This window comes from Triplophysa rosa, linkage group LG18, assembly GCF_024868665.1.
Source record: "Triplophysa rosa linkage group LG18, Trosa_1v2, whole genome shotgun sequence".
Taxonomy (NCBI): Eukaryota; Metazoa; Chordata; class Actinopteri; order Cypriniformes; family Nemacheilidae; genus Triplophysa; species Triplophysa rosa.
Genome location: NC_079907.1, coordinates 19,076,149 through 19,092,559, shown reverse-complemented (window position 1 = coordinate 19,092,559; position 16,411 = coordinate 19,076,149). Strand labels below are relative to the sequence as shown.

The 16,411-nt window shown below is 44.9% G+C and overlaps 2 protein-coding genes across 2 annotated transcripts in view; one reads left to right on the top strand and one right to left on the bottom strand.

The window, feature by feature from the left end:
* Window positions 1-16,411, bottom strand: part of pcdh15b (protocadherin-related 15b) — a 285,327-nt gene that overhangs the window by 124,299 nt on the left and 144,617 nt on the right. The gene's annotated exons all lie outside the window — the stretch shown is intronic.
* On the top strand, window positions 11,999-15,234 carry LOC130569159 (period circadian protein homolog 2-like). The gene is made up of 3 exons (XM_057358596.1): window positions 11,999-13,556; window positions 13,645-13,787; window positions 13,873-15,234. The coding sequence occupies exons 1-3, from the start codon at window positions 13,525-13,527 to the stop codon at window positions 14,022-14,024; spliced, it is 327 nt and encodes a 108-aa protein (XP_057214579.1). The 5' UTR covers window positions 11,999-13,524; the 3' UTR covers window positions 14,025-15,234.

Genomic DNA, 16,411 nt, shown 5'->3' with positions numbered 1-16,411 from the left:
TGTCATTTCTTTTTGGTGTTAAAATACTTTCCTCTAAAAGTCATTTATAGGCTGATATTGGGTACACACTGTCGAGCTTCCAAAACATCTCTGATGTTAGTTTGAGCAGATCGGCCAGCTTCACAAACATCAACAGCATCAGCTACATTCTCCAAGTTTTACCATTAGTCAGTAATGCTGGGTTCACACCAAACGCGGATTAAGCAATTTGCGCAAGTAAATACAGTATATACAAAGTCAATGCAAAGATGCAAATAGACGCGAATAGTCGTCAAACTCATCTTCCACGCAAGTTGAAAATATTTGTCAGCTCGCATCACTCACGGAAAAATAATGCTGGGTTTACATCAAAAAAGTTTGTGGGAAAAGTTCGTTATTTTCGCATGAGTGATGCAAACTGACAGATATTTTCAAATATTTATGCGCGGAAACGATTTCGTGATTTCGCCACCCCGATTCGCATCCTTCGCATCGTCTGTCATGGCTCTGCTTCATTTAGTCATGTTTTTCTTGGTCCTGTAGCAGAGTCATGGCAAAGTCTTTGGTTATGTGTGGAGAGAAACATATTATTGTCCTTTTGACAATAATATACGTTCTCTCCAGTGTCTCGTCTCTGTTCCCGCCATCTCGTTTCCTTGTTATCATTCCCTGAGTGTTTCATTACCCACACCTGCCCTGTGTCGTTATCCCTGGTTTGTCTTACCCTATATAGCTTCCAAAACATCTCTGATGTTAGTTTGAGCAGATCGGCCAGCTTCACAAACATCAACAGCATCAGCTACATTCTCCAAGTTTTACCATTAGTCAGTAATGCTGGGTTCACACCAAACGCGGATTAAGCAATTTGCGCAAGTAAATACAGTATATACACAGTCAATGCAAAGATGCAAATAGACGCGAATAGTCGTCAAAATCATCTTCCACGCAAGTTGAAAATATTTGTCAGCTCGCATCACTCACGGAAAAATAATGCTGGGTTTACATCAAAAAAGTTTGTGGGAAAAGTTCGTTATTTTCGCATGAGTGATGCAAACTGACAGATATTTTCAAATATTTATGCGCGGAAACGATTTCGTGATTTCGCCACCCCGATTCGCATCCTTCGCATCGTCTGTCATGGCTCTGCTTCATTTAGTCATGTTTTTCTTGGTCCTGTAGCAGAGTCATGGCAAAGTCTTTGGTTATGTGTGGAGAGAAACATATTATTGTCCTTTTGACAATAATATACGTTCTCTCCAGTGTCTCGTCTCTGTTCCCGCCATCTCATTTCCTTGTTATCATTCCCTGAGTGTTTCATTACCCACACCTGCCCTGTGTCGTTATCCCTGGTTTGTCTTACCCTATATAATACCCTCATGTTTCATTGTCCTGTGTCGGTCATTGTATGTGTATCGTGCCAGTCATTGTTCCTGTGATCCTGTTTATAGAACCCAGTCCTGTGTTAGTTTAATTTCTGTCAAAGTATTGTCTAGTTCAGTGTTTCCCAACCTTTTTTCTGCCGCGGCACAGTTTTAATTTGCAAAAAATTTCACGGCACACCAGCATCACATTAACCACTAAAACATAACAAAATGGCACAAAACTGCATTGCTTTAAATTGCTTGTTAAGACAGCATATTATAATAAACGTAGTACTCACATATGATGTCAATGTGAAACTTGAGCTTGTTTTGATGAACACAAAGATGATATCCTCGCTGGAATTGATGACAACGACACACGGAGCTCTTGGTCAACTGCTCTCAATCTTTCTCTATTTTTGTTCTTTATATAAGTCAAACTGGAAAAGCTGAGCTCACATAAGTAGGTTGTGGAAAAAGATAACAACACTGAGATTGCACTGTCTGCAATGACTGGGTACTCTTTGGCAGCAGTCAACCAGAAACTGTCCAAAGGTAGGTCACTGAATGTAATTTTCAAACCACGGTCCTGTCTCATTTCAGTGAGCTGCTCTTGTTGCTGCAGCGACAGTCCATTTGCGTTATCCATTGCAGATGAGCTAAATGGGTCTCGAACCCAGTCAAAGGCTTCAGGTGATGTTAAGGGGAAATAAAAAGAGAATTTTTCTTCGAGAGTTGATAGATGCTTACAAATTACCTCACACAATGCCGCAAAGTTGTCTGAATGTCCAGTTTGGGCAAGGGGAAACATCTCAAGAGAGCCTTTTTCCACATGTTGTCGCCAGAGGGCAAGCTTTGATCTGAATCCATGCAGTTTGTCTGTGCTAGTTAGTACATTTTCATTTCTCCCTTGCATTCGCGTGTTCAGTTCATTCAGGTGTGCAAAAATGTCCGCCATGTATGCCAACCGTGCACACCATTCCTCATCTGCCAACAGCAATGCGTACTCCGATTTTTCCGCTGTTAAGAAGGTTTTCAGTTCTTCCCTCAGTTCGTACACACGCGACAAAAGTTTACCACGGGACAGCCATCGGACCTCCGTATGAAGCAATAAAGTCTTATGGTCTGCCCCCATCTCCTCACATAAGATAGCAAATAGTCGGCTTTTCAAAGGCCTTGTTTTTATAAAGTTGACAATACGCACTGCACCATCCAACACATTCGACAGCTCCTTTGGTAACGTCTTGGCAACAAGTGCCTCGCGATGCAAAAAACAGTGCGTGACCGTTACGTTCGGATTTTTTTCTTTGACTCTACTGACGAATCCCTTGGTATTCCCAGTCATGGATGCTGCTCCGTCGGTACACACACTCACGCAGTTTTCCCATTTTAGTCCTCCTTGTTCAATGTAATCGGATGTCACCCGAAATATTTCCTCTCCTGTTGTTTTTGATGGCAACTCTTTGCAAAAATAAAAATTCTCTCTGATGATTTCACCATCCACAAAGCGCACGTTCGCTAATAGCTGAGCATTCCCACTTATGTCTGTTGATTCATCAATTTGGAGTGCAAATTTGACGCTAGTTTTTATTTTTTCCAGTACAACACTCTCAATGTCAGCGGACATATCGTCAATGCGTCTGGCGATTGAATTGTTTGAAACGGGCACTTTTGCAATTTCTTTGGCAGCATTTGGACCCAACATTGTTTTCACAATTGCTTTGCATGCAGGCATAATTAATGACTCCGCCACCGTATGTGGCTTTTTCGATTTTGCCACTAAACCAGCAACCAGGTAGCTAGCTTCGAGAGCTTTTTCAGACACTGTGGTACTCTTTCTCATCAAAGAAGCCTGTTTCTCCGTTTGATCACTCAAACGCACAAAATAGTTTGTCTTTTTTAATAAGTGATGGATGTTTTGTTTGTAAATGACGTCTAAGCTTGCTAGGAACCATTGCATGGTTAGATAGTTTTTCTCCACAGACTAAGCATAAGGGTAGTGCTGCCGAGCGATCCCCGGTGAAAGTGAATCCATATGACAGATAACTGTCGCTGTATTGTCTTGAGCTCACCGTTTTTGCTTTCTTTCCTGTGTCTCCACTGCTAGAGGGCCCAGGTTCCGATTCAGGGTCGTTAGATTTTCTTTTCCAGAATTTATCCATGTTTTCCCGTTGGTTTTAGTAGCGTGGTCGTAATTATGTGTGGAATTCGCACATGGGAAAATCGCGGGCTACGAGGTAACGTATACGTACAGTCTCCTGGATGAGATCACGTATACGTGGTCAAATACACGATGAGGTCACAGTTGGTTTACTTTTAATTGTAAAACATTGCTGTACATCTATATTTTATTTATTATTATTCAAAATTGGCCATTTTCAACGGCACACCGGACAACTTGTCACGGCACACTAGTGTGCCGCGGCACAGCGGTTGGGAAACACTGGTCTAGTTTATTGTTTAGTTAGTCTTGGTCCTGTTGCTCGTTGTATTATTTCGTTACTTTTTGTTTACCCCCTCATGGGTCTTTGTTTTGCCTTTGTGTTTAAAAATAAAGTGTTGTCTGTTAACCCCTTCACTGCCTGCCTGCGCTTGGGTTCTTCACCTCGTATTCTTGACATCGTCTGCCGTCATTCGCATCTTCTAATTGACTTTGTATGTAATTGATTATGTAAATTACTTATGTCGCTTTGGATAAAAGCATCTGCCAAACGAATAAATGTAAATGTACTTGTGCAAATCACTTAATTCGCGTTTGGTATGAACCAAGCATACAGAACAAACTTTTACCACGAGTAATAAAGAGCGTGGAACGCAATTGTTCACGTTTTGTGTGAACCCAGCATAAGTCTTGACAGAACTGTAAACACTAATGAATAGAAGCACCTGATGTGAACAAACACTTCACTCAATAAATAAGAAATATAACGTTTATTTATATCGTGTTGGTTACCTCTCATGCCTAAACAGAAACCTCACAGGCATTACTTTTAGATTTCACAAATTCTGAAATAAATTATGTGTAAAATTTTGGTGGTCTGTCTCAAAGCAAGGCTTTATTAAAAGATAAATGAAGTTCCATATGATGTCACTGTCACTCACGCCCAGACCAACACAGTCTCACAGGAATTTGTGACATTGCCACGAACTGTAATCTATTAATTCCTGTTTACTGACACAAATCTCCCCCTTTTTTGTGTCAGTCAGCACGACTTTCAATCTAATGTATTTTAATACGCGGTATCTTTCATATGTATAAATGTTGCGACTGTCCAAGAGAAAACCCACGAGCAGGCAGCCATACCAAAAAACTCAAACTAAACAATGGACCCACGTTGGGGGAAAAAACAAACTGAACAATGTAAATGACAAAACAAAACTTCCCACGAGGGGGCAAAACAGAGCAACAGGATAATCCAATAGGAACCAAGGCAAGGTACATCACACGACAAGGCAAACATAGCAAAGCAAACAAGGCAAAACTGTCATGACACCGGTTTGTTGTTGGTTAATCTGTTCGGTGGGTCCTGCCACTCCGGTCAAGCTCTCATCGATTCGGGAGCTGAGGGGAATTTTCTTGATGCCACTTCTGCACGCAAGTGGGGCATTTCCACCACTCCTCTTCAACGGCCCATTTCCGTCTGGACACTGGCGGGACTTCCCTTCACTAACATCACTCACGTCACTCACCACGTAAGCCTTTATCTGGGAATCACTGTGAGAGCTTAAGGTTGTACATGCTCGATTCCCCCAATACTCCTATCATATTGCATGGCATCCTTGGTTGTCACAACATAATCTTCAAATTGATTGGGCTAGAAATTCTATTTTAGCTTGAAGCTCGTTTTGTCATGTGTCTTGTCTTGGTCCTGCTCCGTCTACTGTTTCTGTGTCTCCTGTGTTCCAGGTTGATGTCGCTGACGTAACCGGGGCACCGGAGGAGTATCTCGATCTTCGGTCCGTGTCCAGCAGGTCGCGAGCCACCTCCCTGCCTCCGCATCGCCCCTACGACTGTGCCATAGATCTCCTACCGGGCACTTCTCCTCCTAAGGGTCGTCTCTATTCCCTTTCCGGTCCCGAGAGAGAGGCCATGGAAAAGTATATTAGTCAGTCATTACAGGCTGGGCTCATCCGCCCATCCTCCTCACTGGCCGGTGCGGGCTTCTTCTTCGTGCAAAAGAAGGATGGCTCCCTGCGCCCCTGTATTGACTATCGAGGTTTGAATGAGATCACGGTTAAGAATAAATACCCCTTACCGCTCATGTCTTCTGCCTTCGACCTTTTACAGGGAGCCCGGGTCTTTACGAAACTAGACCTACGCAATGCCTATCACCTGGTCCGTACCTTGAGCAGTGTGTGGTGGAGGCCGGTTGAGAGGTGCAAGTGCCGGTAGAGTGTCCAACGGGCAGGCTTTTCGTGCAGGCTGCGCTGTGTCCTGACGTCCTCCAGTGGTGTCATTCTTCCAGGTTTGTCGGCCATCCCGGGGTTCGGGGAACTATGGCTTCTGTGCGCCAGCGGTTTTGATGGCCCTCCTTAGCCACAGATGTCAGACAGTACGTGTTGGCTTGTCTGGTTTGTGCTCAAAGTAAGCCTTCTCACCGCCCGCCGGTTGGTCTGCTCCGCTCACTTCCCATTCCCTCTCGCCCGTGGTCACACATTGCCTTGGACTTTGTCACTGGCCTTCCGCCCTCCGGGGTTAACACAGTCATCCTTACGGTGGTTGACCGATTCTCCAAGGCAGTTCGTTTTATTCTCCTGCCCAAGCTTCCCTCCGCCCGGGAGATGTCTCAACTGCTGTTGGACCACGTTGTAGCGGTTTTAGCTAACGTTATTATATTGATGAGCAAAGCTCACCAAATATGGTTCTCCACCAGATCTTTCAAGATCATATCCATGAAATGAGTTATTTAAAACATCAAATTCAGTCAAGGAATTAGTTTAGTTTAGTTTAGTTTAGTGATCAAATATACATATTTTACGGTCTCTGATTAGTAATATAAAGCATGACAATACTTTTATGCATTCGTCCAGCAAATGCCTCAATGATATTATATACTTTACATTATTTCATGGCCATAAGTAACATGACTTTACCAAACAGGATTTAGAGCAAAGGTAGTGTAAATCGAAACACAGTAAAAGGAACCAAGTCTGTGAGCATGAATACAGAAAATCCATCACAAATGAATATATATGGTTGTTTATTAAACTCTACTCTACATGATAACAAAAACAATGACGATCGCATAAAACAAACAAATACATGAAACACAAATGCGCTTGGAAGCGCGGAGGGAGAAAGAGTGAGAAGAAAGAGAGAGAGAGAGAGAGACGAGAGAGAGGAGATGACGAGAAGAGAAGATGGCATGGCAGCGATTCTAACACCAATAAAAAATCATCTTAACAAAAGGCCAGATTACCATGAACGGTATTGCAAGCTCTAGTGCATGGACCGACTACGCGTATGCGCGTGTAGAGATGGAATTGTTCAAAAGGTTTCAGAAAGGTAGTCCTGCAGAAAGTTGCCGGCCTCGTGAGGCCGGCATGGTTAACCATGTGGCAGTAGAAGTCCATTGTTCCATCCCTTTCCCAGGGGGGGAAGGGCAGTCTCCGAAGAGACCGAAGGAAGGGACGAAGCCGGAAGAGAAGAGAGGACGACAAGACAAGAGAAGGTTTTCAGAGCAGGCTCAATATTTAACCTCATGAGACGGCATTGCCCACCTGAGTTTGAATCGACCAATCAGAGTTGAGCATGGAAAGGTTCTTTGTCCACTCAACAGCTAATTTGCATCTTTATGATCTCCTGGCAACTTTACAAAAATTCATTCCCAATTATAACATAATGAAAAGAAAGTGTTCTATGGTCACACAAGTACAGTATATATACAAGGAGGAATTGTAAAGACAAACATTTAGATATCAAAAATAGGACAGGTTTGAATTGCAACAAGTCATGATTCATTCAGATGGAACGCATACAAAAGGACAGTTTAATCACATAAGTTCCTATTGTCAGGGACATTTCTCTGGTTAGCCTCAGATGTTAAGTTAGAGATGAGACAGAGACTTCTCACCAATGCTTTGAAGCATAGGGGTTGTAAATATCCAACAGAGAGACAAAACGTTATCAAAACTCTAAAACCAGACCCCTGGAGCCAGGTTTTTGCTATGGTCTTTTGATGATGATAGCAAAAGAAACCAGGACAAAAGGGAGTGGGGGTTGATGACTCTTCTTTCAATGACTCCGACCATTTGGCTTATGCTAGATTCTCTACAACGTCTTCCGCCTCCATGGTTTACCGGTCGACGTTGTGTCCGATAGGGGTCCGCAGTTCACCTCCCGGTTTTGGAAAGGGTTCTGTAGACAGATCTGGGCCTCTGGTGAGTCTGTCTTCAGGTTTTCACCCCCAGACCAACAGGCAATGTGAGCTAGCCAACTAGGATCTCGGACGGAGACTCCGCTTTCTGACATCACACAATCTCAGCTCCTGGAGCCAACAGCTCTCTTGGGTGGAATACGCCCACAACTCTCTCCTCGTTGCCTCATCAGGTATGCCCCCTTTTGAATGTTCCATGGGTTACCAACCACCTCTGTTTCCCTCGCAGGAGCTCGATGCTGCGGTCCCTTCTGCTCTGGCCTTTGTCCAACGGTGCCGTCGTACCTGGACAAGAGCCAGAAGGGTTCTGGCCCGAACCTTGCAGAAGACCAAGGCAGCGGCCGATCGCCACCGGTCCTCTCCTCCTACCTATGTGTGTGGTCAGCGTGTGTGGCTCTCCACACAGGACCTGCCTCTCAGGTTGCCTTCTCGTAAGGTCCTAGGTTCATTGGGTCATACTCATCTCATGGACGGTGCACCAGCGTACACGGTCAGGAGACTGCTGGATGTGCGTCACCGTGACAGGGGTTTCCAGTATCTGGTGGACTGGGAGGGCTATGGCACAGAGGAGAGGTGTTGGGAGCCGTCTCGTCACATTTTCATCATCGCTTCACTCTAATCACCTGTAGTTCATTCCCTTATTATTTAGTGCTCCTGGTTTCCCATTACATTCACACCTGCAGTTTATTCTCTCTCGTTAGGTTTCTCTATTTAGTTCCCTTTGTCTTTCTGTCTTGTGTCGGTCCATTGCATTTGCCAGCATTGACATCCCCCTTTGGAAATTCTTACCCAAGTCATAGTCATGTCATATCATAGTCATTGTCTTGCCTTGTTCTACAGTTTTGTTCATAGTCATGTTTTGTTTCTAATCATTTTGTTGACTGCTCAGCTTTTTCAGTTTTTGTTGCCCTCTTCCCTCTTGGCCGTTGTGCTCNAGAGAGAGAGAGAGAGAGAGAGAGAGAGAGAGAGAGAGAGAGAGAGAGAGAGGGCATGGCAGCGATTTCTGAACACCAATAAAAATCATCTTTAACAAAGAGGCATTATGTATGCATTATGTATGACACTACCACGTGGCAGTAGAAGTCCATTGTTCCATCCCTTTCCCCAGGGGGGGAAGGGCAGTCTCCGAAGAGACCGGAGGAAGGGACGAAGCCGGAAGAGAAGAGAGGACGACAAGACAAGAGAAGGTTTTCAGAGCAGGCTCAATATTTAACCTCATGAGACGGCATTGCCCACCTGAGTTTGAATCGACCAATCAGAGTTGAGCAGGGAAGAGGTTCTTTGTCCACTCAACAGCTAATTTGCATCTTTATGATCTCCTGGCAACTTTACAAAATATCATTCCCAATTATAACATAATGAAAAGAAAGTGTTCTATGGTCACACAATGTACAGTATATATACAAGGAGGAATTGTAAAGACAAACATTTAGATATCAAAAATGGACAGGTTTGAATTGCAACAAGTCATGATTCATTCAGATGGAACGCATACAAACAAAGCCTGAATTAAACTTGTATATCTAACTGTGACAGACTATTTAAAATGGCACGAGCGCCAACACACAACCTAGATAGTTAGATGTATGTATAGAAAAGGACAGTTTAATCACATAAGTTCCTATTGTCAGGGCCATTTCTCTGGTTAGCCTCAGATGTTAAGTTAGAGATGAGACAGAGACTTCTCACCAATGCTTTGAAGCATAGGGGTTGTAAATATCCAACAGAGAGACAAAACGTTATCAAAACTCTAAAACCAGACCCCTGGAGCCAGGTTTTTGCTATGGTCTTTTGATGATGATAGCAAAAGAAACCAGGACAAAAGGGAGTGGGGGTTGATGACTCTTCTTTCAATGACTCCGACCATTTGGCTTATGCTAGATTCTCTACAACGTCATCCGCCTCCATGGTTTACCGGTCGACGTTGTGTCCGATAGGGGTCCGCAGTTCACCTCCCGGTTTTGGAAAGGGTTCTGTAGACAGATCTGGGCCTCTGGTGAGTCTGTCTTCAGGTTTTCACCCCCAGACCAACAGGCAATGTGAGCGAGCCAACTAGGATCTCGGACGGAGACTCCGCTTTCTGACATCACACAATCTCAGCTCCTGGAGCCAACAGCTCTCTTGGGTGGAATACGCCCACAACTCTCTCCTCGTTGCCTCATCAGGTATGCCCCCTTTTGAATGTTCCATGGGTTACCAACCACCTCTGTTTCCCTCGCAGGAGCTCGATGCTGCGGTCCCTTCTGCTCTGGCCTTTGTCCAACGGTGCCGTCGTACCTGGACAAGAGCCAGAAGGGTTCTGGCCCGAACCTTGCAGAAGACCAAGGCAGCGGCCGATCGCCACCGGTCCTCTCCTCCTACCTATGTGTGTGGTCAGCGTGTGTGGCTCTCCACACAGGACCTGCCTCTCAGGTTGCCTTCTCGTAAGGTCCTAGGTTCATTGGGTCATACTCATCTCATGGACGGTGCACCAGCGTACACGGTCAGGAGACTGCTGGATGTGCGTCACCGTGACAGGGGTTTCCAGTATCTGGTGGACTGGGAGGGCTATGGCACAGAGGAGAGGTGTTGGGAGCCGTCTCGTCACATTTTGGAACGGGCCTTGGTCGTGGACTTCCATCGGAGACTAGGTGAGCCCCCTCCTTAAGCGCCCAGTGGTGCTGTTGGGGGGTGGGTAATGTCACGATCCCGGTTTGTTGGTGGTTAATTTGTCATGGGTGTTTGTGTTTGTTTTGTTGAGCACACGTGTGCAGTGTTTTGACAGCTTGCCGTGTGCTCATGTCTGCGTCATGCGCCCCGCCCCGTGTCTCCCTTTCAGGCTTTCCCCTGCACCGGTTTTTCATCATCGCTTCACTCTAATCACCTGTAGTTCATTCCCTTATTATTTAGTGCTCCTGGTTTCCCATTACATTCACACCTGCAGTTTATTCTCTCTCGTTAGGTTTCTCTATTTAGTTCCCTTTGTCTTTCTGTCTTGTGTCGGTCCATTGCATTTGCCAGCATTGACATCCCCCTTTGGAAATTCTTACCCAAGTCATAGTCATGTCATATCATAGTCATTGTCTTGCCTTGTTCTACAGTTTTGTTCATAGTCATGTTTTGTTTCTAATCATTTTGTTGACTGCTCAGCTTTTTCAGTTTTTGTTGCCCTCTTCCCTCTTGGCCGTTGTGCTCCCGTTGGCATCCCGGATCCTTGGGTGATAACTCGGCAGCCTTTTCCTGGAAGCACCAGGCGGGGCGGATCCCCTCCCACATCTCTGGCGTTCTCTATTGACTGTTCTCTCCTCGGAGTTATCACTTGGAATATTTGTAAGTTTTAAACATTTTAACTGCTTTGTATCTGTACCATGCGTTTTCTGTTATTTAATAAATAAATAAATGTGTTGTGTTACTTGCTCAAAAGGCCTGAATATCTGTGTAACTGTAATGTAAATAGGTTACAGTTATCACAACATTTTGAAATGAAAATAAAACCACAACACCTGCTATTATTGCAAAATAATACCCCAAAATGTACATTTTTAATGACGGTAGGCGATAGTCTTGTTTGTCAATGTTTGTCGTTGTCATGGTTCTGCCCCATCTTGTCTTGCTTTTCTTGATCTTGTGGCAGAGCCATGACAGAACCTCTTGTTTTATGTGGAGAGAGACAGTTTTGGCCTTCCATATACTCCCTCTCTCCGGTGTGGCTTCTCTGTTCCCGCCCTTTCGTCTCGTTATTGCTTGTTAATTAGTTCATGTCCCGCACCTGTCCCCTTCTTGATTTAGTCCCCTTTATATAGTCCTCATGTTTCATTGTCCTGTGCTGGATCATTGTACTGTCGTGTGTGTGTTGCTTGTGGTGAGTTCATGTCTTGTCAGTGTAGTCTACTCTTTTGTAGTTTATATGGTAAATGCTATTTTTTAGTCCTGTCTAGTTTAGTTAGTCCGTGTTCCTGTTTTATCTTTGTTATTTTCCCCCACGTGGGTCTTTGTTTTGTATTTATATTTTATTAAATGTCTTGTTAACCCCTTACCCGCTGTCTGCACTTGGTTCCTCTGTCCTTGTGTCCGTGTCTCACCTCAAGAATCGTGACAGTCGTATTTGATGAAGGGACAAATGACATAAATATGTCATATGGGTTGGAGGATGTTGCATTAAAATGTCATAAAGTGTTAATACTCTGTCAAATAGTTTTATAACAGTGTCATGAATACTTTTCTTGACCTCAACTACAGTGGTACAAATTTAACCTGTCATTAAGATGAGATGGGGGGGGGGTGGGAGTCGGAGGCTGGGCAGCGCTCTCTGGCAGCTGGGCAGCGTTCTCCGACGGCTGGGCAGCGCTCTCTGGCAGCTGGGCAGCTAACAAGGACAGAAACAACAAGCAAGACAAGGTGTCGACTTCGACAGGACTGGGTACCAGCTGGGATGCCGGCAGGAATCTGTAGCGGGAACAGGACACCGGCAGTCTTGACCCTGGAGGGGAACCCGACGACCACGACCCTGGAAGGGAGCCCGGCGGTCTCGATCCCGGACGGGGTTCCGGCAGTCTCGACCCTGGAAGGGAGTCCGGCGGTCCAGACTCTGGACTTGAGCCCGGCAGCATCAACCCTGGAAGGGAGTCCGGCGGCTTCTACCCTGGAGGGGAGTCCGGCAGTATCGACTCCTCCCGCTGCGATCCCTCTGTCTGCTGGGTCCTATTCAGGCTGGATCATTCTGTCATGATTCTCGGGTGAGACACAAGGACAAAGGTACAGAGGACCCAGACACAGACAGCGGGTAAGGGGTTAACAAGACATTTAATAAAATATAAATACAAAACAAAGACCCACGTGGGGGAAAATAACAAAAGATAAAAACAGGAACACGGACTAACTAAACTAGACAGGACTAAAAAATGACATTTACCATATAAACTACAAAAGACTAGACTACACTGACAAGACATGAACTCACCACAAGCAACACACACACGACAGTACAATGATCCAGCACAGGACAGAAAACACAGGGACCTTATAAAGGGGACAAATCAAGAGGGAACAGGTGTGGGGCATGAACTAATTAACAATCAATAATGAGGAGACGAAAGGGCGGGAACAGAAACGCAACACCGGAGAGTGGAAGACCAACAGGGTCAAAACGCCTCTCTCCACATAAAACAAGAGGTTCTGTCATGGTTCTGCCACTAGGTCAAGAAAAGCAAGACAAGATGGGGCAGAACCATGACATAAGATCAAGTTGAGTACGAAACCAAGTTCGGACCGCAGCAAAGGAGCCCAATCTGAAAACGGCAGATGCGTTTCCTCTCTGGAGAAGCGTCCGGTCTTTGCTCTATCAAATTCCGCCATGTAAATAGCGAATGAGCCATGGCGCGAACGCAACTGGCTCTTAAAGGGAATGAGAGATGAGACTCTGATTGGTTTACTGCACGTTTTGCCCAAAAAATACACATGATTCATTAAGAGAATCGAGACAAACCGTTTAGACTATGCGCCGGGATGCGCCGACCGTTTTCTCGTCGTCAAACTAGCAAAAGTGGATTCGCACACTCCCTGAGAGCACCTGCGCCGTGCGCTTTAGACCATGCATTTAGATCGTTAAAATTGGGTCCTACGGTTTGATTGTCGGACAAAATGGTGAATAGCACCAGGGGCCGCATAACATCATCGTTATGATTGGTCCGGTCGCCTGTTAATCAAACTCCAGGCGAAGGGTCAACTGCACTTCTTAATTGTTTCATTTAGTCAGTCATTCTTTCTCACTCACTCACGCTCATGCTATTCTTTTTTGCTGTTTTTCAGAGTCATCATCTACTGATCTCATGCAGGAGAAATCTTTCTTCTGTCGCATCAGGTGAGAGGCTTTAATCAATCCACAAGTAAATAAACAAATTCAGTTTGAAAGGGTTATTGTTTGTTTACAGTCTTGTATGTGTGCGTAGCGGTGGTAAAGAGAAGGAAGGAGATCTCCAGTACTATCCCTTCAGGATGACTCCGTATCTGATGAAGGTCCAGGACGCTGAGCTCTCTGAGGAACATTTCTGTTGTCTCATACTAGCGGAGAGAGTTCACTCTGGATATGAAGGTAGTTACATTTACATTTACGATTACATCTGACGCTGCAACGTTTGCTTGTTTAATGAAGACCTTCTGTGATTTTTACTTTGCAGCACCAAGAATACCACCTGATAAGAGGATCTTCACCACAACACATACACCCAACTGTGTCTTTCAGGATGTCGATGAGAGGTTTGTTTGTGTGGATTGGCATGACTGTAAATGCTCATCTGAACGAAAACAGATCTCCGAAACTTTTGGTTAATGATGAAGACTCCCTTGAGTGTTTTCTTTAAAATCACATCTTAAGGTTTTTGCAACTATAGAGAACATTGTAAAATCTTTGGTTTTAACAACAGTTTTGTGTGACGCATAGCATCACCCAAGTACATGTTGCGTGTATTAGTGTTGTCAAAAATATCGATATTTCGATAAGTATCGATACTGAAGAATCTGAAACGGTTCCAATACCCATGTCCCACCTATCGATATCAGCTGCGCGTTCCCGCTCTCTTTCTCTTTTCCGACAGTGAGTTAACACACACTGCACGTGAACGCATAACAACAGAGCCCCGCCTCCTCTCACATACTTGACTCGTTTGTGGCAGTTAAATCGTGTTTATGTTAGAAAAGATGGCCAGTCTCAGTAACACATCTGGCGTGGTGCACGCTCGTTACGCTTCCCGTGTTTACCATAGCGATCCATGTATGTGCGCTGATCAATAATTTTATCCACTCGTTTCATTCGCCCTGGTTATATGTTGTTTATGTTAGTACAGAGTCTCCGCAACAGTTCTCATGTTTAATGCACGCGTTTCTGTCTTTATGTGCGCTCATCAATGATTTCATCCACTCGTCTCGTTCGCTCCGGTTAATTTGATGTTTGAAATAATGCTGGTGCGGGTAAAGTCTCCGCAACAGTTCTCGCGTGTGATACACGTTTGCACTTCCATGTTTACCATAGCGCTCTATGTATGTGAGCTGTTCAATGATTTCATCCACTCGTCTCATTCGCTCCGGTTAAACGTTGTTAATGTTAGAAAGATGTCCAGTGCGGAGTCTCTGCAACAGTTCTTGCGTTTAAGTTTGTGTTTCTGTCTATATGTGCGCTGATCAATGATTACAGTATGGGCCTATGTGAATAAAAGCCAATTTAGCCAAATAAAAATTTAGGCTATTAACTAACATTAACGAACAATGAATGAGCAATACATTTGTTCAAGTATTTATTAATCTCTTTTAAATGTTAGTTAAAAAATACAACTATTTATGTAAGCTCCCCTGTTGAAAAATCCAGTATATGCTGGGTAAGGTATGTTTTGATCGATGCTGGTTTGATCTTAAACCAGCTAAGAACCATCTTAAATCAGCATATGACCATCTGAAACCAGCACATGAACAGTTTAAACCAGCACAAACCAGCAAACCAGCATCAAAACATACCAAACCAGCATAGGCTGGTTTTTTTAACAGGGTCTGGTCCATTAATACTGACAAATACAACTTTAATTTTAAATAGTAAATGTATTGTAAAATNGACATCCAGGCCTGCCCAGCCGGTGATAGCCGGCCTCCCAGCCGATTTTCCAGCCGGCGCCATGTACTGTCCAGCCGGCCATCCAGCCGGCGCCATGTCCTGTCCAGCCGGCCATCCAGCCGGCGCCATGTACTGTCCAGCCGGCCTTCCAGCCTGTGCCATATCCAGTCCAGCCAGCCTTCCTTCCGGCGTCATGTGTTGTCCAGCCGGCCATCCAGCCGGCGCCATGTACTGTCCAGCCGGCCTTCTAGCCGGCGCCATGTACTGTCCAGCCGGCCTTCCAGCCTGTGCCATATCCAGTCCAGCCAGCCTTCCTTCCGGCATCATGTGTTGTCCAGCCGGCCATCCAGCCGGCGCCATGTACTGTCCAGTCGGCCATCCAGCTGGCGCCATGTACTGTCCAGCCGGCCTTCCAGCCGGCGTCATGTGTTGTCCAGCCGGCCATCCAGCCGGCACCATGTACTGTCCAGCTGGCCTTCCAGCTGGCGCCATGTGCTGTCTAGCCGGCCTTCCAGCCGGCGCCATGCCTTTGTTTGGACTTTTTTTTTTCTATGTATCACGTTTTTGGTCGTGTTTTGTATAGTTATGTTTTTTGTCACAGTCTGTCTAGTCTTGTTTGTTCCTTGAGGAAAAGTACACGTCATTTTTTTCCAGAAATGATTATTTCACGATAAATATTCTTTAGCGCAGTGGGAGCGCTTTGGCTGATGTCGGACATAGCAAAAGGGGGCGGGCTTTGCGAAGGGTCAATTGAGTAACGCAGAGATGACGTATTTTTGTATGCAAACCCCGGAAGCAAGTTAGCATTTTAAGACTTCCGGTTCCATCGCCCCAAAGTCTAGGTTTTTTTGAATGGGTTTTTGGTAAATCGCCTAATATACAGTAAGGTCTGTGGCTAACAAAACCTCTAAATATTTTCATGTTTAAATCTATGACATAAAACACACCAGTTACAACCCAATTGTGATTTTTTAAACCTTTATTGTGTCTTCAAAACGGCGGTTGCTAAGAAGTTTCTAAAAGCGACTATTTCCTTTGGTGGGGACGTTAAGACGTCATTGCGCATATAAATCTCACAAATAATGCAACATGGGCACAAATGTCTAAAATCATTG